General features: G+C 44.9%; 1 protein-coding gene across 1 annotated transcript in view; it reads right to left on the reverse strand.

Moving 5' to 3' along the window:
• Positions 1–476: 476 nt before the first annotated feature.
• Positions 477–25,807, reverse strand: part of LOC138467196 (extracellular calcium-sensing receptor-like) — a 52,092-nt gene continuing 26,761 nt past the window's right edge. The window contains exons 3-8 of the mRNA XM_069607257.1: positions 21,158–21,285; positions 21,020–21,076; positions 15,944–15,998; positions 1,990–2,265; positions 1,479–1,602; positions 477–1,381 (exon numbers count right to left, since the gene is read on the reverse strand). Of these exons, the coding sequence (XP_069463358.1) occupies positions 477–1,381; positions 1,479–1,602; positions 1,990–2,265; positions 15,944–15,998; positions 21,020–21,076; positions 21,158–21,285 (1,545 nt within the window). The remainder of the gene's footprint in view (positions 1,382–1,478; positions 1,603–1,989; positions 2,266–15,943; positions 15,999–21,019; positions 21,077–21,157; positions 21,286–25,807) is intronic.

Below are 25,807 nucleotides of genomic sequence, written 5' to 3' on the forward strand. Positions count from 1 at the left end.
GCTTTGGCGAAAGTGCTTGAAACATCCCAATAAAATAAAACAATTCAAAATTCAAATATTCAAGATGCTAACAACAAGATGTAGCTGCTTTTGCATTTTGAGGATAACGGTGTTGAATCACATCAATCAGGAATTCAAGACTGTGGATAGAATAATGCAATGATATCCCAGGTTGCCTGATGGCAATTGTCGGTAATGGTCAGACAGCAAAGGGAGACAAAAAGCAGGTTATTGAAGACAATGTTGAGATGAAATAAGTACAGTGAATGCATTGGTGCTTGTACACATGGTTTCATTTGTGTTTGTGTCCTCTGTAAAACATTGGAGCTCGATGGATGACATCAGCTTCATGCAAAGTCTCTGTTGATTTGTAGTTTGCATGCCAGTCATTTGAACTATGTCAAAGTCCCCAAAGCTACATGAAAAGTACAGACATTTTACAACAGATTTTCAGTTTTCCAGTTTAAAACGTAAGATTATCTCAAATCTTTTCTCATCAGATATTCTTTTGTGTTCCTCTCAGACTTTACCAGGATGATGTAACACTTTGGGAGAAATAGGCAAGACACCATTGCAGAACTAGAAATCAAAATGGCAAAACTCTCCATTGCAACGGAGTACCTGCCATGTGCACTGAGATAGGCTGGAATAAATGAGAGCCAGACGCTGAGGAAGGCGAGCATGCTGAAGGTGATGAACTTGGCCTCATTGAAGCTGTCTGGTAGTTTTCTGGCTAGGAAGGCCACTATGAAACAGATGGTGGACAGAAGTCCGAGATATCCCAGCATGCACCAGAAACCAATGGGAGACCCCTCGTTACATTCAACAATTATCTTTCCGGGCTCAGTGTGGATGTTATGTTCTGAGAAAGGTGGAGAGATGATCAGCCAAGATGTGCAAATAAGACACTGAATAAGCGTACACACTCCAATCACTTTATACGATATTTGAGGTCTGGTCCATCGCCTTAATTCACTGTTGGGTTTGGTGGCATTGAATGCAATAACCACCATTATGGTTTTGCCCAAGATGCAAGAGACACAAAGAGAAAAGTTTATGCCAAAGGCAGCCTGACGGAGAAGGCATTTCTCAGACGTTGGATAACCAATAAAAGCCAATGAGGAGAGGAAGCAGAGGGTGAGAGACAGAAGAAGGATGTAGCTGAGTGACCTGTTATTGGCCTTTACGATAGGGGTGTTCCTGTAATGGAAGAAGAGTCCCAGTATTACAACAGGGATTAGTGATAGACAAATAGTGGTTGCTGCCAAGGTAGCTCCCAGAGTGTCTTCATAGGCTAGGAACTCTTCAGTCTTTAGAATGCATTGGTCCTGTATAACATTGGACCAGTGATCTATAGGGCACTTGGAACATTCAATTGATCCTGAAAAATAAATAGCAAAATAAGTCAGACTAAAGCTTTGTTGAACAACACTAATTCTGTTAATTTAGCAAGAAATTAAGGCAGCTCATCCATTTACCAGTCTCGTTAGAAATCTCCCCTGGAGGGCAGGATATACACTGAAAGCAGCAGAGTGGCGCACCCTGCTTGGAAGCCTTCCTAAATCCATGTGAACAGCTGGGACTACACACAGATCTAGGAACCTAGGACCAAAAGTATACACATTCAGTTAGCATACCAACCATTGCTATGAATAAGGGCATGGCCATTTACATGTCAATATTGTATTTCTCACAATTAATCTCTTGAAGCAACTAGGAACTGCACGCAAAGGTCATGGGAAATACAGCCACCACTGATCAGTAATATGACTGCAGGAAACGGGGATAGGCTCAATACTACATTAAGCCAAACATTAGCTTCACAGAATTCAGACATTGGCAATGAAAGGGAAGAGAAGAGCAGCCATGTAAATCATAAGGAGTAAGCAGACAACACAATAGAACTGTGACTTCCAGAATGAAAACTTGCTGTCGCTATTCAAGGAGAAATTAAGGGGCAGCATGGGATTCATGCTCGTGCTGTCATACCTGTCCCGTATGAACCCACTGCAGGGCACTGGTGTTGATTTGGAGGCTCTTTCCAGAGGGTGTACTGAAATCATAGCGGCCCACCATCCTGTGCTGAATTTTGCCATCTGCTGCCAGCTGCCATTGCACAATGTCATACTGTGCCACGGGGTTGCCAGAACCATCAAAAAAAGCCGCTACTCCATCTTTACTCTGGAGCTGCACATTCTTCATGTAGTGGAGAAGCTGGAGAAGAGAAAGGTAGGGAATGGCTATACTGGTTATACTGGTGTATTTCTGAAATAGGAATAGAACATCTGGAATTAATGTAAGATTGATGAAGAACCAGTTTGTACTGGTGCTGAATACAATTTCCAGGCTCTCCAAACAGGGATGTAATTTGGAAGTAGCCACATTAAGATGTGAAGGCTGATATTACTCATTAGCACCCAGGAGAGTGGTATCAGACAGTTACAAGGCCAGGTATGTGCACTTGCACTGACAGTATAAGCATATGTTGTATTCCTCCTTTGATGTCACTCACACCACTCCCCTTGTCTACTTCCTCATGAGTCACAATTCCTTATTTTCATCATCACTACCCCTGGGGGCCTCCACCTCAATCTGTACCCCTACATCATTTCCCTTCTTACCTACACTGCTCTCTCTAATTAGGGCCGGACTGGGAACCAAAGGTGGCCCTGGAATGTTTTTCAAAGTGGCCCCATATTTTTCTGAATGAGCGTGCACAGCGCGTTAGCCCAACCCTTCTATGAGGGGATGTGAGTATCCCCCAAGAAAATTTTGACTAAAACTAGTCAGAATAAGTGCACTTGAAGCATGTTTTAAACATATATGTATTGAAAAGTAATGTTTTAAATAGGTTCATGATCTCTCAAAGTACATGATAGAGGGACCTGTGACGTTACACATTTTGCAGATGTAAAACACACATTCATCTGGCATTAAAGGTGCCCAGACAACATGCATCCCTAATCCATTTCATCCTATTCCCGTGCTGGAAAGGGCACATAGATAAAAGGCATTCTTAAATGAGCATTGGCAATGCCAACAGTGTTGGCTTTTGTGCAGGCATGGAAAAGGAATTTGTCAGGCACTGCTGTAGTTGTATTAACTGGAGTGCAGATTTTGTCTGTGCACCCATAATAAGTTGCAGTGTGGTGGACTGATTTTAAGGGATCCATGTGAGCAGCTGGCAGCCTTGTGAGGAGGGCATGTCCACCAACGATGTGCGAGACCACAAGAGCCTGTATTATGGACCAGATGTCCTGCAGCAGGAAGAAGGGATTGATATATGGAAAGGCTTAAGTCCAAATGATTGAAGGCAAAGGATTACCTGTTCTGCAAACAATTTACTCTGATGCTTCGCAGTTGCGGAGAAATCTGACAGCAATTCAAGTTAGAGAATGGATTTTGGGGAATGCACTCCTTTGCCTCCAATCATTTGGACTTAAGCCTTTCCATATATAAGCGTCAGAAGAAGAGCTAGGAAACACGTGTCAGGCTGCTCACCGTTTCGGAATAAATACAAAATTGGTATATAATTATTGCACAAATGTGGTGCAGTGTTACTGGGACCTTTACCTGCTAAATGTCAATTTCTGTGGTAGTATATAGGCAGTATACCCACATCCAGTTCACAACTTATTCACTCGTGCAAGCACTGTGGAAAACATTGACTTACTCTGCCTCCTGCTTTCTTCTAGAAATGAATGCACTCAAGGGCAGTAATAATCGTTTAGTGCACTGAGCTTCCCCAGCACTTGTTCAGACTAGTGCAGGAAAATACTATGCTTTTACATCCATTTCAATGACCCTTCTATTTGTGCACATTTGTGCCCTTCTCCCTTCCACACGTACACTCCCATCAAACTTAGGCCCCAATGCCCCCGTCATTTCACCCTTCCTCTCTCCCTTTCTCCAATTGTGTTCCCTCGCAGATTAGCCCCATCCCTCCCCGTCTCTGCACCTTGTTTGTGACTCACAACCTGGCCCAACTCCCGCAGTTCTTCACACCATGTGTACCCCCTTGCAACTTCGCCCCAGCTCTCTCCCCCATTCATCTCACCACATGTGCTCCCTCAAAACTTGGGCCCATGCCACCTTCTTCACGCCATGTGCGTACCTACACTACCTGTCCCTCTCCCCCGACCTAGCGCATCCCTTATTTGCGTTGCTCCCCACGCAACTGCCCCCCCTCCACTAGCAAATCCCTCTCTGCATTTCACCCCACACAACTTGTCCATGCTCCCTCGACCATGTGCATCCTTCTCAGCATTGTGCCCATGCAAGCAAGACCCTCTTCCCTCTTCTCCTTCTATTCAGGCTCTCTTGAGCCATGGCCAGTGTATTGTGCCCTGTTTGTGCACTGCATTCCACACTCATTCATAGGGTGAACATTGTATTATCATTCCACTGCATAGCTTGTGTTTTTTCTCTTACTTCCAGGTCTCCTTGAATTACCAGTGTTTGCGTATTTTGTTTGTAGTGTTACCATTGTATAGTTTACGTGCTGCATCATGTGCATTCTCTTTTTCCGCTCTAGGTCCCCTAGCACTAGCAGCTGTATATTCTGTATTGTACTTGCATTCTCACGCCCTTGAAATGCCATTGTAGTGTACATTTGTTGCTTGAACTGTTTATGCACTCATGCTAGGGCCCCACAAGGTTCCAGTGTTTTTGTTCTGTGGTGTACTTACTGTTGTGCCCTCTATTGTGTGTGACCCCATGTGCCTCCCTCCTGTGCGTCCCTAGTGTGTGTTCCCCTCCCCCTATTGCTTGGGCTGTCTCCATCTTCCCCTTAATCTCTGCTAGCACCCTCTGTGATGTTCTCTGTCTCCCCTATCTTCTCTACCTGCCATTCTATCGACTATCCTATCCCTCTGGTAGGAAGAAGCTCAAAAGAGACATCCTGGTCTCCAACCCAGGCCTCGCTATCGATTATATCTACACCAGTGCTTCCTCCAGACAGACCCTCAGCAACATTCTCTTTGTTGGTCCCTCTCCAGGCCAATGGACTCCACATATGGTTTCTGTTCACTCTCCTTTTTCCTCCTCTACCATTACTGGTGGTGCCCGGTGGGAGGACCTCGTAACCAACTTCCATTCCTCCAAGACCATCATTAATCTCTACTTAAATGGCACCGTCTAGTTCTAGGGCCCTCAGGCCAATCTCCACCTTTTCGTTAGACGCTTCCCATGTCTTATCAACTTCCTTCGTTCTCCTGCTACACATACCTACTCCTCTCTGGCTCCTCTGCCTCCTCCTTCCTCCGCCACCTCTCAGGCACCCTCCGCTGCTTATCTGGCTGTTCTGCCTTCTCTTTCCTCCGCCACCTATCAGGCACCCTCGTCTTCCTCTCTGCCATCCCCTCCTTCCTCCTCTGCCTATTCTTGGGCCCCTCTAACACTTCTGCAGGATGTATCTCATGCCTGTACCCCTCCACGAAAGTCTTACACAGGTGGCAATCTGCTCCATGTCGCTACTCTTCACTCTGCTGTCAAACACTCCTCGGACATCTGCTGTCTTGTGGAAGAGCTTGATTTGTATGTACTCTGTCTAACTGACACTTGGTTCACAGCCAGCTCTGAAACTAGTTTTGACACTCTACTCCCTGATGGCTACAAGATCCTCTCTGAACCCAGAACCAATGGTCCTGATCTTCCTGGAGTTGATCCCTGCTTCTGTCTAGACAGGCCTACTCCTCCTTTGAATGTCTGGTCTGCAGGCTCTCTATCTCTCCTGGCCTCTCTGTCACTGTGGTCACAATCTACAGGCCACCTGGCCAGGTTGCCCTCTTCCTTTCTGAGTGAGCTGATCTCTCCTCCTCCCTCCTAACCTTTACCTCTCAATGTCTTCTCCTCTGTGACCTCAACATCCACTTGGATGCTTCTAGCCCCTCCTCCAGGCTCTTTTGCACCTCTGTGACTATCTCTCTGTCTCTATTCTTCCCTCTGGTCCAACTCACTCTGCAAGGCATACCCTGGATGTTCTGATCTTATCAGACCTCACCCTCTCCAACCCTCTCACCACTCGTCTCTCCTGGACTGACCACGTTCTCCTCTCCTCTCAGCTATCACTCTCTTACCCTCACACTAAGCCAACCTCTGCACTGCCACCCACTTTCTCAGTTATCTGGTCCATGAAGGTTGTGTCAGTGGAGGCTTTTGCCACTACTTTCTCTCCTGTTCCTACACCTTTGGCTGACTCACACTCTGATACAGCCATTTCCATATTTCATCTCTCAATCTCTAACACTCTGGATGCCCTTGCCCCTGTCATGAGGATCCGTTTGGAGCCCACATCGAAGTTCAACTCTTGGTATGATTCCAGCCTAGCCACACTTAAGCACAAGTGTATGGAATCTGAGAGGAAGTGGAAGGCATCAGGCTCATCCTCTGACAAACTGGCCTGGCAGTGCAGACTCTCTGTCCAAACTAAGAAGAGAGCATACACCCAAGCCTGTTTCTCGGCAGACTCTAGCAACTCGGCCAAACTTTTCAAAGTCTGCAAGGAAAGGGCCAATGCTGCTGCAGTCTCCACCTCTCCTGTTCTTTCCCAGGTCCTTTTTACTGGTCTGACATCTCATTTCACCCACAAAACACAGGACATCATGCCCACTCTCTCCTCTTCCACTACCTTTTCTCCCTCTCCCTCTACCATTCGAGCCCTCCTCCAGCCGTATCTCCTCTTCCTTTCTCCTCCTTCTCCCTGTTCACTCCAGACAAGTTTTCTAGACAAGTCCGATCTTTGAAAGTCCCACCATAGCATGTGATCCCTGCTCCTCCAGAACCATCAAGGACCACCTTGACACCCTTGCTCCAACCTTTGCCGATTTCTGCAATCACTCTTTTGCCACTGGTACCTTCCCTTCCCCACTTAGCACTCCCTTGTGCAACCCCTCCTTAAGAAGCCCTCTACCGATCCATCCTTTCTGCAAACTACTGCCTGATCTCGATCACTCCTTTCCTAGGCAAACTCCAGGAAAAGCTGACCATCTCCTAGCTTAAACAACATACTGAATGTGTTGGATGTCTCCATGACCACTAGTCTGGATTCAGAGCAGCCAGAAGCATGAAAACTGCTCTCCTGAACACCCGTGAAGACTTACTCTCTAATCTAGACTCTAACCTTGATTCTGCCTGTGACAAGCTGGCCATCTCTGGTCAAGCGTATCCCGGTTGACCTCCTTTCTATCAGATCGACCCTCCCAGGTCAAACTTGGGTCTTTCCTCTCTTCTATCTCTCTCTCTACATGTGGTGTCCCCTGTAGGGATATATTCATGCATGACATATTTGTGCAAACAAAAGCACATGTGTACAGTTTCAAATGGAAGCAAAAGTAGGGGTTTCATTGGTTGGTATGTAAATACAGTTAGTTTGAAATGGGTGCTTGGGGCAGCTTTTTAGCAACAAGCCAGTAGCATTAATTTTTTAAAAACATTATTTTTAAAAGGATTTAGTAAAACGTTTTTCTTTTTAGCAACAAGCCAGCAAGCATTCATTTATGGAAAAGCATTTAGCCGAACCAGCAAAATGGGTTTAGTTTTAGAAACATTTAGCACAATGTGATGTCGTTTTAAAATGCAGAAAATGTGCATATGTACAGATGGGGTGATTTTCTCTGTGTGGAGCTGCATTGGAAATATACAATTAACTAATCCTATACTAATTTGTCCCACTAACCCATTAACTGTTCGTCTAACATATAATGCAGTTTGTTAAACACAGTGAGATTCATTCCATTTTAGTGTTTTTCCATTGCGAGGAGAAATATGTGCAACAGGAAGGTAAATGGAAACAATTGCCTTGCTTGACTGAAGTCTCCTTGGTCCTGCCAGGAAGGGAGATGTTGCAGGACATTCTTGTAATATGATTGGTAGGAATCAAGAGGTGGTAGTGTGAGGTCAGATAAGGTTCATATGAGTTTTACAGACAGCCAGAGTTTTTTTTAATCAGCTGAGCTGGGGAGTGAAGGCAGTTCTTCCAGAGACTCGAGTGCTGTCGGTGTCTTCTTTGACGGGGCTCTGGGAATGCAGTTTGGAAGATAGCTGGCAGGCAGTGCTGAGATGTGTTGGGCTATGGGCATGAGAGACTGGAATCCCAAAGGCAGTGTCCGTGGGGTGTGAGGTCGCGAAGATAAACCCTGTCAACAAGAGAAGCAGACAGAACATAGAGGCAGACTTCAAATACGTTTGTAAGTTATGTAATTGAGGAGTACGTGGGTGGCTGACATGTGATCAGATTAGCTAAGGGTGCTGAATTATAACACAAAATGCTTTATTTTTTATTCCTTTCCATGTGCAATTGTTTAAAAGAAATTAAAAAGAAATGAATCAGGATGTTTCATGTTGCCATGTACTTGTTCTCTGTTCTGTGTTTATTTTCTAGAAGAGGAGGTTATGCTTGCTTTTGGTAAGCATATGTGTAATTGTAATATTCTGGATTGTGTATAACAAAGACCAATATTATAACAAAAAGCAAAGTTGGTGCAATTGTATCAGTTTTATTTTATGTCTCCCATGATTACTATAGTAGGGGAAAAAGTCAGTGGGTAATCCTAGTGTCATATAACTGTGGTAAGAAATGTTGATACCTCATTTACCACATGGGAAAAGGTTAGTATATGAGTAAATGTATAAAAATAAGCAAGACAGAGGGTTATGTGTGTGTGGATGCACTTTTCTCTGCATGCTGTGAAGAGAAGGCGGTGCCCCAGAGCACATAGGTTGCTGAATGTAAATAAGTCAGTAACATGAGTTACATGCAATAAGTTGCATTCTGAATAAACTCACTGGGATCCCTAAAGGTGCTATGTCCACGGTGTACCTGCAGTCAGCCAAAAGTGGGTCACAATTGTAATGAGGGAAAGTTTGTTCAATGATGGGGCGATGGTATAAAAGACATGCTTAAAAATATAGCACAATAATAAGGTAATTCTAAAAATACCACCGAAAATAAGATATGACTAAAAATACTGCCAATATAAGCTAACACTATACTATCACCAAAATAGGGTAATACTGAGCTATCTCTAATCTTAAGGCCAGTTTACTGCCAATCTACCACCAAATTACTATGGTAAGAAAATACTGCCAAATCCAGAATTTGCCCCAAAAGACAAAACCTCCCACAGATATGATGTGTTGCCCTGTGGGAACAGACTGTAGAGCGACTACTGGGCGTGGCAAGTGTGTCCCACAACACCATACGTGGATTAAAAGGAACTCATTTTGTGAGATCAGTGTGACTATGAAAGTGGAATCTCAGGATGTCTCAAATTGATGCCACATTCCCAGAATTGGTGAAATACCTAGAGGCAAAATTATATGCATATGGAACATGGTCATCAAATGATGCCACAGAATGGCATGACCACATCTATGGGAAGTTCAGAAAGAACCACTGGACAGCATTTTTGAAGAGGGCAGCATAATTCAGGTCTGTCTTCTGGGGTTATTTAATGCTGCTGACATACATTCAGAGAGAGGCTGTTTGATACGTCTCTGTGCCAAAAAGTGGTTCATTTTAAATAGATCTCTGCGAGTGCAAGAAAATTATGCTAAGCTAATTAGCAGACTAAAAGTTGAATTAGATGGAGCTGGTGAACAGGACAAAAAGTTAAAAGCAGAACTGGAGGTATGTCAAAAAGACATTCAATCAAAATGCAATGAATTTTACAACCAATTGTCTCAAATAAGAAAACAGTTGGAGGACAGTGAACAAGAATTAAACACCTGAAATAGTTGGTAAACCACATTAGACAAGACAAAGAGGAAACTATTTTAGAGATGCAAGATTTACAAAGAGAGCATCTAGAGAACGAAGGTGAGCTCCAAGCTGTTGAACAAGAGATAGCTAAAATGTTTCAAGAAAGGGACAAGCGGGACAAAGAGTTTAATGAATTCCAAATACAGATGAGCGATATGCAGAATGTGATTAACAAAATGGGCAATGAAAACACTTACCTGTGTAAGGAGGCAGACCGAGTCCTTAAAAAGTGTAAAGATTTGGAACAGCAGATATGCGATTTCAGGTCTCAGAACAAGCGACAGGGCACCACATTCAATGGGATTGATGTTAATTCCATTTCTACACAGGGAAATAGTGCCTTTGGGGGGGTTTGACTCACCAATTGGGGGTTGCCACCAATCCCATACACCTGAGTCAAGGGTTGAACCACAAAGCAATGTAACTCCAAACATAGCGCTGAGTAGCCCTATCAAGATAATGAAGTCAATCAAGGCCTTAATTAAACCGTTAAAAAAAGGAGGGGAGTGCTGTATAGACCATCTAGAAGCAGTACATGATATATTTAAAGCCTTAAAAATACCTAAGGAACAATACAGACAATACTTTCACTTAACTCTGGATGGATTCTCCCACAGTGAGCATCATCAGAGGATTGAATGAACAGGAGAACATGTCACGGGCTGAATTTGAAAAAGAGGTTAAGCACCATTTCTTCTCGATTTCGGTCATTGCAAGATGCAAGAAAAGCTGCCTATACAATGATGGCTAGGCCAAATATGTCACCTTGCCAATTTCTCCAAGAACTAAAAAGAGCCTTCTCTCGCTTTGATGTGTCTTTTAATCCCAATTCCAATGAGTTTTAAAGTGCCTATTTCTATGGATTGCAGAAAGATATTATATCACAGTTAATTCGCAAGTTTGATCGTGAAAGTCCCTTGAATGGATTGTACACCAAAGTACTAAACTTTATGAGGTGCTCTAATGCCAGAGTGGAGAGGGAGATAAAATAAAAGAAACAAGATCAAAACCTAAGGAATCCTCAGCAACAGCAATGGAAATCAGATCTGCTAAAATGTCACTTGAGTCTGCTCAAACTTCAGGCAAAAATAATATGACACCCGAAAAGAGGGGTACTCCACAGAGGCTGCCAACCCCAGGCACCGATGTTTCAGTCATATGATCCAGGTAATAGAGAGAGTTACATTAGTCCTTGGAACCTGGGAGACAGACCCCAGGTAGGATACCGGCCCGATATGTCAGGCATGAACAACAATCAGAGAGAAAATCAAGAACAAAGAAGTAATAGTCCCTACCAGACATTGGGGACAGAGAGCAGATTTGACCCCAACACCATGGTATCTGGTAACCAGGACAGACCATGGCATGTGGATCGATTTATTGAAAATGGGAATCAGCATAGGGAACAGTACTCACAAAATGAGAGGCAGAATATGAACTATACTCCACGTCAATACAATCAATCACCACCACCAGGGGATCACAACCAAAGAATAAACAAACCCCGTTCCTCACCTCACATGAATCAAGAGTTCAGAAACAATTCAAATAGAAACCAATCTCCTGAGAGATATCAGAACAGATTTAACAAGGGGGAGAACAACCAATACCAGCCTCGGCCACAAAAGGAAGATTCTAGAGAAATGGACAGATTTCAATGTCTTGAAGCCCAAGTAAAAATGTTCTCTGAACAGATAGGGAAACTCTTTGCAGTTCAAAAACAGTCATAAAATGAGGGAGCGGAAGGTTGCAGAAGCAATCTGGAGACCCCTTATAATAAGTGACTAAATGCGAATGGCACTTGCAATAAACTAATTTTGTGTAACAGTCCTGAGCTGCTTGATGATTTAAACATGAAAATGCCTGGAAATGAACATGAGGCCAGAATTGCAACCACATCTAAAAAAGAAGTTTGGTTTAACCTAGCATTGAATCAAACTTTGGAAGTCTGTACAAATGAAAAAGGAAATGGAGAAAAACATGAAGTTCCACAGGAGCAAAGAGACAGCTTCAATAAAGACAACTTATGCATTGATAAAATAACAAATGGGGGAGTAGATGTTAATGTTAGAACACCCTCCCTAGACAATGAAGATGCCAATAACATGCAGACAGGAAAAATAAGTACTAAAAAAGAGGGTACGGTTCAGTCACCTGAAGAGTTTATTGAGCCACATATTTTTGAAGAAATCAAAAAGGCTGATATCATGCCAAATACCAATAAATGTTTAGAATTAGAAAACAACAACCTATCATGTGATGTTTATAAGTATGTTCCGTTGGAGAATGAAGATTGCCAAAGCGCACAGCACAGCAAGTCTTGATTCTATTAAAAACACTGAGGCAAGCATTATGCTTTCTTCTTTATTACTGCCAAACACAGCAATTCAAATATAAACTTTTTCCTTTTAATAAACTTTTCATTTTCTTTTCTTTTTTTTTTTTAAATGAACTTCTCTGAAAACATCTGAGTGTAAACAGTCCCAAACCGGTTCAACACTACAACTCACATGAGGCTTCCTGCTATCTGTAGTCCCTGCCTCAGTCTCGCCCTCCAATGAGAGCCCTCCAATTAGTATAAACCCCTCTTGACAACAGGTGCCTTCCTCTTCTTTTTTGATGATTTAAACTTCATGTGTCTTGATGTAGGTCCTAGTTTGTTGTGTACTTCGCTGCCTGTCTTTTTCTTCTCTGCTATACAGCCCTCCCTTGCCTTCATATTAGTCTCGAGAGTTTTTCTGCTCTTCCCCTTAAATAAAAGAGAGATGCTACATTAGGGAGGGGAATCTGTTTATCTCATCATATCCGCGCCTGGAAGAAATATGTTAGATATTCACATCTTTCATTATTTCTTGTAACATAATTCCCTCAGGGAGGGATAATGCTCACCTCTGTGTCTTTAATAGAATCAAGACTTCATGCGCTGTGCGCTTTGGCAATCTTCATTCTATGACAAGACCGGAGGCGAGCATTTTGATTGTTCAAAGCTCTGTACCACTGCCATGGCAATATTTTCCACGTGCTTAAAGTAGAAAGTTCTGAAAACTGAGTCACTAGACTAATCCGCTGCTTTTAGAATATCCTGCAGTGGAACTCCGGTTGCAAAAGCTCCTGAAGCCATAGATCCTCTTGCCGAGTGAGCTCCGAAAACAGAAATGTCTATGCCTGCTTCCAACATGACTTCCTTCACCCATCTAGCTATGGTTGCCGGGGCTACCGCTTTATAAGGTTTTCTGCACGCTATGAGCAACTGCTTTATGCTGTGTGGCCTCTCCGCTGCTGTCGTTGCTTTGTAAGATTTTCATGCATTTGGCCACGCAAAGCTTACTGTTGTTAGGAAAGTATGTATAAGATATGATCTTGGAATAAGTTTCGGTTCGCTGTGCAATGCTAAACGCTACGCCTTCAGGATAGAAAATCTTTCTATCGAACTCCAGCGCTTTTACGTCTGAAACCCTTCTACATGAAACTAAACAGAGGAGAGTATCAAGCTTCCCAGATAACTGCCTTTTTGACAACAGATAATTCCTTGGCCATTCTTGGAATAGGTGTAACACTCTGTTGACATCCCACAGTACTGAGTACCTAAGCTCTGGTGGTTTTGTCATCTTGACGCATTTGACCAGTCTAACAACCGCTGGATGTTCTCCTACTGGTTGCCCGTCCACTAACTTGTGCCCCGCTGAAATAGCTGATCTATATCCGCCAATTGTCCTGAAAGCTTTCCCGCTCGTAGATAGGTATGCGAGGAAATTCAATATGTGCTCTATAGGGGCTGAAAAGGGGGAAACACTCCTCCCCCTGCACCATCCTTCCCAGGTTTGCCAAGCGGAACTATAGCTCCGGATTGTAGATGGTGCCCACGATACTTTGATAAGCTCTGTAGCTTCCTCTGAAAGGCCCGACAAGCACCATCTGTGCCTGAAACTCTGCACGCTATCAGGCTGAGGTTGTTGTCCTGAATCAGAGGATGCGGGGTGCCCTTGGGATCCACTAGGAGATCTGCTCTGTGGGCAATCCTCTGAGGGAAATCCGTGGCAAGTTCCATCAAAACTGGAAACCACGCTTGCGACCTCCATTCCGGCGTCACTATGACTAGTTCCGCCTTGTCCCTGCGGACCTTTGCTAGAGCCCTCGCCACCATCACGAAGGGGGGAAAGGCGTAATGAATGCGGTCCTTACAATCTTGAAGGAAGGCATCCGTCCCGACAGCTCCCGGGTCCAGCCTCCAGCTGAAATATTTGGGGAGATGGGCGTTTAGTCTTGACGCAAATAGATCTGTATTGAACGGACCCCACTTCAGCTGTAACTTCTCGAAGACCGAAGTGTGTAACATCCAGTCGCTTGAGTCTGTCAGGTACCGAGAATTCCAATCCGCAACTGCATTCTTGGTCCCCGGAAGATATTCCGCCTTGACTGCTATCTCCTTCTGCAGACAATAGTGCCAAAAATCCATGGCTAGCTCTGCTAACATCTTGGACTTTGTGCCTCCTAACTTGTTGATATATCTCACCAATGATATATTGTCCATTCTGAGAAGGATAGAACATCTCGGTCTTTCTCTGGAAAAGCTTGAATCGCGAAGGAGCCCGCTAGGAGTGCCAGGCAATTTATATGTAAGGCTAGATCTTCTTGTGACCATTTTCCTCCTGTCTCTACCAGGCCGCACCTCGCTCCCCAGCCTGATCTGGTGGCGTCTGATTCTATAATCATCTCCGGTCTTTCCCCGAATATGGAGCCACCGTTCCAGGCCTCCATTTTGCTGAGCCACCATTGAATCTCTGATCTGCTCTCCTGGTCTAGATTGATTGACTGAATGATGATATCACCAACCTTTGCGTAGATACTTTATCTTGAGTCTTCGAAGAGCTCGATAATGAAGGGGACCTGTGAATATTGCCTGGATAGAGGCCGCAAGCACGCCAACTATCCTGGCTAGATTCCGAAGCGATATAACCGTCTTCTTCAGAGTCGACCTTAGATCTTTCTTTATCGCTCTGATCTTTGCCATAGGTAATTTTAAAGTGGCTTTCCTTGTGTCTATGTCATGATGCCTGCCCCCAGGCAGCTGGACAAAGCCAATCCGCCCCGGAAGCAGGCATCCAGACATTTCTTTAAACCTCAGAAGCCCCGGCTAGGGGCTATCTGGGTTCAGTCCTGGTGCCTTAGGCGCCAGGCTCATAGTTGGAATCAGTCCTGGCGCCTAAGGCGCCTGGCTCATAGTCATCACTTACCTCAGGCAGACCATGCTGCACATGCATCCAGGCCAACGTGAGACCTGGAAGGGACTATTTTTCCACAAGGATTACTTTTCACTCGGGTGTGGTTCTAGGGACTTCTTACCTCTGACTACTTTTGAAGCTATTTAAACCACGCCCGATCTACAACACACGCTTTGCGTTATTCTGCATTTAGCAGCGTAACGCTCACCGTGCCTGCAAACCTGCATCCAGTCCTCTGCCACACCCTTCTCGAACCCAGAGCTCCTAGGATAGAAAGGAAAATAGGAGAAGAGGTTAGATTACGGATTTAATCTATTCCTTACCTGATTTCGGATCTTGCATCACTCCGAGCCTGAAGGAACATTCTTTCGGCACGCATCGTATTCCAGCTGCAGTGCCGCTCCATTTTCACCAGCCCACAGCATCTCCGACTCGGCGCTGCCTCCGTCATTTTCTTCGGTGATTTTCAACATCTGGGGAAAAGACAAGAAAATAGCAAGGTGAGCCTAAAGAGACTAAAAAGACAATGGGGGTCATTCCGAGGTTGGAGGTAAGGGATTACCGGCGCCTGTAAGGGCACCGATGGCGGTAATCCCTTACCTCCGTATTCCGAGTTCCCTTTGCGGGTCCCTCTTTACCTCCTGCTTTTAGCAGGAGTAAATTACAGGACCCGCAAAGTGACCTTGGAGTAAATTACGGCACCGTAATTTACGGTGCCGTAATTACCTCCTTCCCCATTCCCATTGAGCCCTATGGGGGCAGAAATGGGGATGGGGAAGGGCTATGGTGAATGGGGAATTACCGGTCCATCCAACCTTGGAATGGACCGGAAATTACTCCATTCACCATGCCGGTATTCCATGGAGTAAATAGCTCCATGGTTGCCAACCATGGAGCTATTTACTCCATGGTGTAGTCCTAACTCGGAATGAGGGCCAATCACTTTTATTACGGGACTCACCTGATTATCACCGGAGGCTTTATCCTTCAATAAGCCGCATCTTCTAATGCCGCATCTAGGAAAGAAGGAAAAGACAATGAGCTAAACTCACGCAACTTTACAGGATACTTTGGGTGATACAGACTCTTACCTGAACGCCGCCAGCAACCTCCAGACAGGATTTGTCACTGCAAATCAACAGGGGAGTGCAAGAGTGAACATAGGACATTTTGAACTCTTTAATCTTGGCAAACTCCGGAGTCAATAATCGTCCAGAACTCCAGCACCTAAAACCAGTGAAGCAACTGGTATCTACGCGCCCCTGCATGCCACGCAGGATGGAGAGCTCACCAATCAAAAACATAAGGTGAGGACACTGATTCGGAATATCGGAGGTGGCAAGTGGGGAGAGCGGGAGCAGTGGAGGGGGTCTGCATTCATACCCACGGGGCTAAATCCCTTTCTCCATCTACAGGAGAATACTTCTATGAGTCAAGCTTACAAGACTAAGGGGGGCCATCCAGACGGTCATCTTTGCCCTACGTTTCATGTTGGTGGAGGCCGCAGCTGTCCGGGTTCGATCTACGCCCCTGTGGGAACCAGGTGAGCGTAACAGAATGCGAAGCCTACCTACAAATCCCCACCCGGGCATTATGGAAACCTCAACTAGCCCAACTGTTAGGGGAACTTAGGGCAGAGGTGCACTCTGCACGCCAAGAGACTAATGCCCTCAGGAGAGAACTTATTTTGTCAAAGGAACGCACTGATGATCTTGCTAGAAAACTGCTGCAAAGCCAAGCCGGCCAAACACCACTACCTGAACTCGGAGGGAATCCAGCTCCTGTCTCTTCGAGCAATCCTGTGCAAGTGGTTCTACCAGGGAGCATTCCTTTACCTCCACCTGAACGTTTTGCTGGGGACCCAAAAAGATTTGCCGTGTTCATGAATCAATGTCGCTTGCACTTTCTATGCAGACCAGGAGCTTTCCCAAATGACCAAGCCAAAGTAGCCTTTGTACTATCGTACCTTAGTGGCAGCACAGCAGATTGGTCAATCCCGCTGGTCAACCAGGATGACCCTCTTCTTCGGGATTTTCAAGGGTTTCAATTGAGCATGGAAAAACTATTTGCCAGACATCTGCAGGGTCAGGCCCTGGATAACGAACTTTTATCCCTATGACAAGTCACTCAGGATCTGCTAACCTATATTGCAACCTTCAACAGGTTAGTGGTGGAAACCGGCTGGCCAGAGGAGAAAAGAATTACTTTATTTCATCGTGGGCTTCGGGGTGAACTCAAAGATGTTTTAGCCCAAGTGGTGAACCCACTTCAGGATTGCACAGAATATATAAATTTAGTAGTCCAGTTAGACCACTGACTTCAGAATCGAAAGGCTGATCGAGCTAAATTCGAGAATCGAGTACTGGTCGAACCACATGTTACCTCCAAAGGAACTGAAACATCAGAACCCATGCAGATCTGGGGAGGTTAAGGGACACCTAACGCAAAAAGAGAGAGAAAGAAGACGACAGATGCAATTGTGCCTTTATTGTGGGGTTTCAGGACATTTTCTAAGGGATTGACCTATTAAACCATCCAAGAAAGTAGCCGGAGTAGCTGTTAGAAATCAAACAGAGCCTGAATCGGGAAACGACCACGCCCGACAAGTGTAGAGGTCTGCTTGCCGAGCTTGAAGAAGGTGATAGGTCGCCTACCCCTACCTCAGGACCCTGAGTCGAACAAGATTATGTCCAAGGAAACCTCATATAGTTTTGAGATTATAAAAACCAACCCTCATTCACATATGTAAGTTATTTTACAGTTTTCAATTTATTATTCTCAGAATTAATATAAAAAACATTAGTCTAAAAAACAACACCTAAAGCAATATAAAAACAAACTGTGCTAATCACTTACAATCTGGCTAATGAAAGTGCACCAGACCTTTCAAAAAGGTCAAAACCATAGTGGAAGATAACGGGAAACACAGTATATCCTACTGTTGAAGTGTGTATGTGTACTTGCAAGGGAGAGTCAACATATATTGTGGTCTCCCAACTGCTGATGTATACCTCAAAGGTATATAACCGTCAGCTTTTGTCTTTGTACTGAAAAAGGAAGGTGACCTTAGAACATGTATAGACTACCGTGCATTAAATCAGATTACTGTGAAGAACCGATACCCATTGCCTTTGATCCCCGAGTTACTAGACCAGGTAAAGGATGCTTGCATTTACACTAAATTAGATCTCAGAGGGGCGTATCATTTGGTACGTGTAAAGAAGGGCGACGAATTGAAGACTGCCTTTTGCACCAAATACGGATTGTTCGAATATAAGGTGATGCCCTTCGGGTTGTGCAATGCACCAGCAGCCTTCCAGTATTTTATGAACGATGTCCTTACTGAACTCATCGATGTTTGCGTAGTCGTTTACATTGACAATATTCTAGTGTACTCTTCCTCAGAATTAGATCATGTTGAGCACGTTTGAGCAGTCCTTCAGAAACTACATCAGCACAAGCTATTTGCAAAATTGGAAAAATGCATTTTTCATACCACAGAAGTCGAATTCCTAGGATTTATCTTGACTCCAAAAGGAGTCCGAATGGACTCTCGAAAAGTGGATGCAATCCTCAAATGGCCATCACCCAATTCAGTTAAAGGAGTACAAAGCATGCTCGGATTTGCTAATTTCTACCGCAGATTTATTCCAGATTTCTCACAGGTCGTACACCCCATCACAGCACTTTTGCGAAAAAACAAACGCTTCTTGTGGACCGAAGAGGCTGAAAGAGCCTTCCGAGAGTTGAAGTCGAAATTCACATCAGCACCTGTCTTGAAGCATCCACGTCCTGAACTCCCATACATAGTCAAAACAGATGCGTCCAGTTTAGCCATGGGAGCTGTCCTGTCCCAGCAGGATCCCGAAACCGGTCAACTTCATCCTGTAGCCTTTTGGTCCAGAAAGTTTTCGCCCCCGAATTAAACTATGCGGTTACCGATAAAGAATTGTTAGCCATCAAATCCGCCTTCAAAGCTTGGAGACATTACCTTCTCTGTGCTAGGCACAACCATCACAGTAATCACTGATCACAGGAACCTGCAGTATTTAAAAACAGCCAAGGCCCAATCATCCCGTCAACTCCGATGGGCGCTATTCTTCGCCAAATTTGATTTTATGATTACTTATCAACCTGGTTGCAAGAATGGTAAGGCAGATGCCTTATCCCGAATAGGAATGGGAGAAGCATTTTCGAACCCAGAACCAGTACCCATAATTCCAGGACAAAGAATCCTCGGTCGTGACTACTTTACAGACTTTGGAAGATATTAATTTAAAGATCCAACAACTTTTCGATCCAACAGCCCTGCAGGACTGGGTAAAAAAGGGCCCAGATTATTCAGTCATTAATGAGTTACCTCACTATCAAGGGAGTCTGTTTTTATCACACAAGGAACTGCAAGAACTGGTAATCTCCAATTACCATGATGCTTTGATGGAAGGACACCCAGGTATTGCCAAGACTGAAGCTAAAATTAAAAGACAATTCTGGTGGCCCACCTAGCGAAAGGACGTAAAGTCTTTTGTGTCGTCTTGTGGGATCTGCGCCCAAAACAAAAGTCAGAAGAAGAAACCAGCCGGTCTTTTACAGCCTTTGGATGTTCCGTCCACACCCCGCCCACACCTTGGCACACTTTGTCCCTAGACTTTATTACAGATCTACCTCCATGTAATGGGTTTAACACCATTCTAGTAGTTGTTGACCTTTTTTCCAAGATGTCTCACTTTATTTCTTTAAAGGGATTACCTTCTGCTTCAATTTTGGCCAAGGAATTCCTCGAAAACATCGTTCGAATACATGTATTTCCTTCTGTATTGGTTACAGATCGAGGTAGTCAATTCATTTCGCAATTCTGGAAAAAATTTTGTCAACTAGCGCAAATCGATGTGAGATTATCTACTAGTCACCATCCCCAAACCGATGGTCAGACGGAAAGGACCAACCAGACTCTGAAACAATACCTACGTTGCATGATACATCAGACCGAGGGCAATTGGAAGAATATATTATGGATTGCCGAATACGCTTACAATAACTCAGTACATTCAGGAACCGGACAGAGCCCCTTTTATACCATTTGTGGTCATCATCCTCGAACCTCAGAACTTGATTCACCCCAGCACTTGGAAATGCCAGCAGTGACCCATCTGCACTCTACTATTACTCAAGCATTTAAGGAAGCAACTGAACATTTGAAAAAAGCAAAGGAGAAATACAAGAAGAATGCCGATCAGCATAGGAGTGACGCTCCCCATTACCAGATTGGAGATCAAGTTTGGCTGGCTACCAGACACATACCTCTAAAAGGGACTCAAACTTTTAATCCTAGATATTTGGGGCCTTATACCATTAAAAACATTATCAACCCGGTAGCAGTTAAATTAGAATTGCCCTCTAGTATGCGGATCCATCCCGTCTTCCATGTTTCACTTCTAAAACCAGTTCAACCCGGAACAAGATTAGCCAAACCACCTGACCGCATCCTAATAGATGGAGAACCTGAATTCGAGGTAAAAGATATCCTGGACTCTAAGATAGTTAAATCTAAACTTTTCTATTTAATCGATTGGAAAGGTTACGGACCACAGGAAAGGTCATGGGAGCCCAGTGACCACGTCCATGCATGTCGGAACTTCCCAGACAAACCAGGGCCCAGAGGAAGAACAACATTTGTGGGGACTTGGGGGAGAGTGCTGTCATGATGCCTGCCCCCGGGCAGCTGGACCAAGCCCATCCTGGCTAGGGGCTATCTGGGTTCAATCCTGGTGCCTTAGGCGGCAGGCTCATAGTTGGAATCAGTCCTGGCGCCTAAGGCGCAAGGCTCATAGTCATCACTTACCTCAGGCAGACCATGCTGCACATGCATCCAGGCCAACGTGAGACGTGGAAGGGACTATTTTTCCACAAGGACTACTTTTCACTCGGGTGTGGTTCTAGGGACTTCTTACCTGGGACTACTTTTGAAGCTATTTAAACCACGCCCATCTGCAAGACACGCTTTGCGTTATTCTGCATTTAGCAGCATAACGCTCACTGTGCCTGCAAACCTGCATTCAGTCTTCTGCCACTCCCCTTCTCGAACACGGCGCTCCTAGGAGAGAAAGGAAAATAGGAGAAGAGGTTAGATTACGGATTTAATCTATTCCTTACCTGATTTCGAATCTTGCATCACTCCGAGCCTGAAGGAACATTCTTTCGGCACGCGTCATATTCCAGCTGCAGCGCCGCTCCATTTTCACCAGCCCACAGCATCTCCGACTCAGCGCTGCCTCTTTCATTTTCTTCGGCGATTTTCAACATCTGGGGAAAAGACAAGATAATAGCAAGGTGAGCCTAAAGAGTCTAAAAGGACAATGAGCTAAACTCACGCAACTTTACAGGATAGTTTGGGTGATACAGACTCTTACCTGAACACCGCCAGCAACCTATAGACAGGATTTGTCGCCGCAAATCAACAGGGGAGTGCAAGAGTGAACATTGGACATTTTGAACTCTTTAATCTTGGCAAACTCCGGAGTCAATAATCGTCCAGAACTCCAGCACCTAAAACCAGTGAAGCAACTGGTATCTACGCGCCCCTGCATGCCACGCAGGATGGAGAGCTCACCAATCAAAAACATAAGGTGAGGACACTGATTGGGAATATCGGAGGTGGCAAGTGGGGAGAGCGGGAGAAGGGGAGTGGGTCTGCATTCACACCCACAGGGCTAAATCCCTTTCTCCATCTACAGGAGAATACTTCTACGAGTCAAGCTTACAAGACTAAGGGGGTCCGTCCAGACGGTCATCTTTGCCCTACGCTTCACGTTGGTGGAGGCCGCAGCTGTCCAGGTTCGTTCTACGCCCCTGTGGGAACCAGGTGAGCGTAACAGTCTATTATAAAGCCCTGAAATGCTATTCTTTTGTAAGGTGAAAGCTCTGACTTATCGTAATTTACTAAGAAACCTAGCCCTGTTATGAGAGATATTGCCCACTGCACCTGCTGATGCAGCCTTTGCTTGTCCTTGGCCCTGAACATTATGTCGTCCAGGTAGATTATCATTCGTAGTCCTTCGTCTCTCGGCACTGCTGCGAGGGGTCTCATCAGTTTGGTGAAAACCCAGGGGGCTGAGGCGAGGCCGAACGGAAGAGTCTTGAACTGCCATGTCTGCTCCTTCCATATAAATTGCAGGAAGTACCAATACTGTGGCGCTATGGGGACAGTCAGATACGCATCCTTCAGATTTAACCGAATTAGCCAATCGTCCTTTCTGAGCAGGTTGGCTAATAGATGGATTCCATCCATCTTGAAATGTTTGCAGACTAGCCAGCTGTTTAATTCCTTCAATATTGATTACCGGACGCACTTTTTCTTTTCTGCGCACTAAACACATATTGCTTAAGAAACCTAGTAAGTGGGGCTGCGCTCTTTCTATCGCATGCTTCTCTGCTAGCGCTTGGATCTCTGTGTCTAGTAGCTGCGCCTCCTCTTCTGAGCAGATAATGCGTGACGGGGGACTCTTCTGTATGGGTAAACTCATGAAGTCTAGATGATAGCCCTGCGCTGTCTGGATAATCCAGGCATCTGACGAAAGCTTTTGCCAACTGTGAATAAACAGCCTTGTCCTTCCCCCTACTGGAGGGTATTTCGTGCAGCGCTCTCTCACCTGGGTTGTTATTCTGGTGTCTGTAATAGCCTCTTCCTCTCCTTCCTCTGAAGCTTCTACCTCGATTGGGGAAGAATGCTTCCTGCTGACGTGTCTCCCAATACTGGGCTCTTTGTCCTTGGGGCCTTCTATTCGCGTTGCAACGGCCAGTCGAACGGCCTCGGAATCGACCAGCCCCGGCAAAAACTCGCCCGAGGAATACTTTCTTGATTGAAGCCTGTGCTTTCTCTAAAGCTGCGTAGTATCCCACAAACCTACTCATCTCTTTGACAAAGGTGTCACCAAAGAGAAGTCCTTGTGCACTCTCTCCCGCTTCATAGGAAGCTAGATCACCTAGTTTCGCATCTATTTTAATCAGGATAGTCTTTCTTCTTTCTGCCGATAAGGCTGAGTTGGCGTTACCCAGCATACAGATGGCGCATTGCGCCCAGTTCGCTAAGATATCGGGATCTACTTGCTCACCCGTGTCCTTGGATCTTTCAGCCAGGTCCATAATCTTCGCGATGGGGCCGGATAGGTCGAGCACTTTGTCCTGGCAGGACCACGAATTGCGATCTATACCTTTCCTAAGATCTTTACTAGCCTTGGAGACGAAAGAGAGCATTTTGAGATCTAGCTCTGGGGTTTCCGATGCTTTGCCGTTAAGCTCCGGCCTAGGGCACTCAGCTCTGAGTCGAAATCTCGTTTCTTTCTCTAGGGGTTTCATGATTTTTTAGGCCATGTATATCACCACTCTAGGTGACGGGGTCCATTTGGTGGATCTCAGATGCCGGATCCTGTCTGGCTCGAATATATCTGAGATATCGTCTACGGGGGTACCTTCCACTATGCTGGATTGGGGGGTACATGTTGATTTGGAATGGTCTGGTATCTCACCCCGGCTTTGAGTCTTGTCCTCTTCCTCCTCCTGACCATATTCTTCCGAGGACAAGATAGTATCCCCTGTATTTTCTTCCCCTGGGGTAGGGGGGGAGGCTTGGCATAGCTGATCTGGCTATAAATGCATTCTTTAGTCTGTGGAATGCATCAGCTGCCTCCAGGGGCTGTTCTCTAGTCCCCTTAATAGAGCCCGGGGGGGTAGAAGAGTGCTTTCTCTTCCGGGCCACCTTACACCCCCTATTAGAGTCATCCAGAGGCCTTGTGGAGGTCCCCTCGCCAGGATCTTCGACTAAGCCAGCATTACTGCCCAGAATATTCTCGAGAGCTGCCAATCTCTCCTGAATGGGCTGAACCCCCTGAGCTACTGCTCTGGCCAGGGAGTCCCCCAGAACTTTTTTAAAACTGAGGGATAAATCCCTCTCTTCTTCCTGCAGCTCCTCTTCCTGCTCCTAATATTCCTCACAATATTCCTGGCTCCTGTCAGAAGCCATCTGTGAAGTCTATGAGTAACAGACACACGGATATGGGATGAAATGTTCGTGCCTTTCAGGTTGCGAACTGCCTGAGAGAGTTCTGAAATGTGCACCTCTGGAGCGCTTCTCTCTTTTCTCTTTTTTTAAAACATTTTTTAATTGTGAATGCCTCTTGGAAAAGGAGCGCAAATTCAGCGTGTAAAATTCGCTGGAGATTAGAGCTGCGCGACCGTTAAGAAAACAAGAAATAGAAACGGTCTCTCTGAAACGAAATGCGCATGCGCGCACATGCGTTAATCTTGTCACTCGCGACGCCACAGCCATGTTCCGCTGCTGCTAAAGATAGATAGATAGCGGAGGCGAAACGGGCCCTAACGCTTGCGATCACACTCACGGGCCGCTTCCCCTCCGTATGCGATAGTTGGAACTGCTATTAAACGCGCGAGAGTTCAAATTTAAATAAACAGGCTGACTGAAATATATTACACCACACGTGCTGTTAAACGCGGGGCGCTGTGAAAGCTTCAATATAACGCTGCGCTTGTGATAGACCACTACTCCTTAAAAAGGGAATGCAATACTATCAAACGAAACGCTGCCCATAAAACAACAGAAAGGTTTACTTAGCTCGTGTCCAGCAGCAAAAAAGAAGAGGAAGGCACCTGTTGTCAAGAGGGGTTTATACTAATTGGAGGGCTCTCATTGGGGGGCGAGACTGAAGCAGGGACTACAGATAGCAGAAAGCCTCATGGGAGTTGTAGTGTTGCACCGGTTTGGGACTGTTTACACTCAGATGTTTCCAAAGAAGTTCATTTAAAAAAAAAAAAAAGTTTATTAAAAGGAAAAAGTTTATATTTGAATTGCTGTGTTTGCCAGTAATAAAAAAGAAAGCATAATGCTTGCCTCCGGTCTTGTCATAGAATTGCAGTGTGAACGCTGATGATCCCCAGACAGAGGGGCAAACAGTGGCCACACTACAAATGACCTTTGAACATGGAGAGAGGGCAAGGTTTCTCAAAAACGAAATGGAAAAAAGGAGGGATAAATGTCTTTTCATTTACCAATGTGCTTAGCCAAGAGTGAGAAGGGCCTGAGAAAATTGAGTCCTGAAATCAGTAAAAATTCGCACTTTCTGTGTGTATTGAAGGAAGTTGAGGACAGATATTCTGCTCTCATCACTGTGGAAGAGAGGTGCCAAACATTTGCAATGATTGGCACAGGTGCACAGGCCAATATTATGTCCAAAGAATTGATAAACAAGTATTAATGAAGGAGATCCCCACGGAATCAGATCAAAGTGAGACAAAATGATTGCCCAGTACATAACTTTAACGGTGAGGAGGTACCTATTGAAGGTGTCACTGAAGTTGAAATAAAGATGGGAAAACACAGAGTGAGACAGGAAGTATTGATCACATCTATCATGAAATACCATTCTTGATGGGAACAGAATGCCTGAAAAGATTGTCACCTCTCATTGATGGGGTAAATGGGGTTCTGTGGTCTTTAACCAAAAAAAAACCTTAAGGCCTAAGAAAATAAAGTCACAAAACAACAGTGTAAATGAATGTCATGCTGTTGCTAAATCAAATGATGCAGTGGAAGTGTATCTCCAGAATAGCCGTGTGCCTAGTGTCTCTGTTATTTTAATGTGTCAGGACAAAATGCAAAGTGAAAAAGAAAAATAATCTGTGCAGATTTGTTTTGATCCTAGGAAAAAATGGCAGGCTGAAATAGATGAACACACATAGCGCTTCTATTTAAAAGAAGACAAGTGCAAACAAAACACCATCGCTAAAGCAGACACATAAAAACAATACACAA

Source organism: Ambystoma mexicanum, chromosome 1p (genome assembly GCF_040938575.1).
Source record: "Ambystoma mexicanum isolate Mex_15411 chromosome 1p, UKY_AmexF1_1, whole genome shotgun sequence".
Lineage (NCBI taxonomy): Eukaryota > Metazoa > Chordata > Amphibia > Caudata > Ambystomatidae > Ambystoma > Ambystoma mexicanum.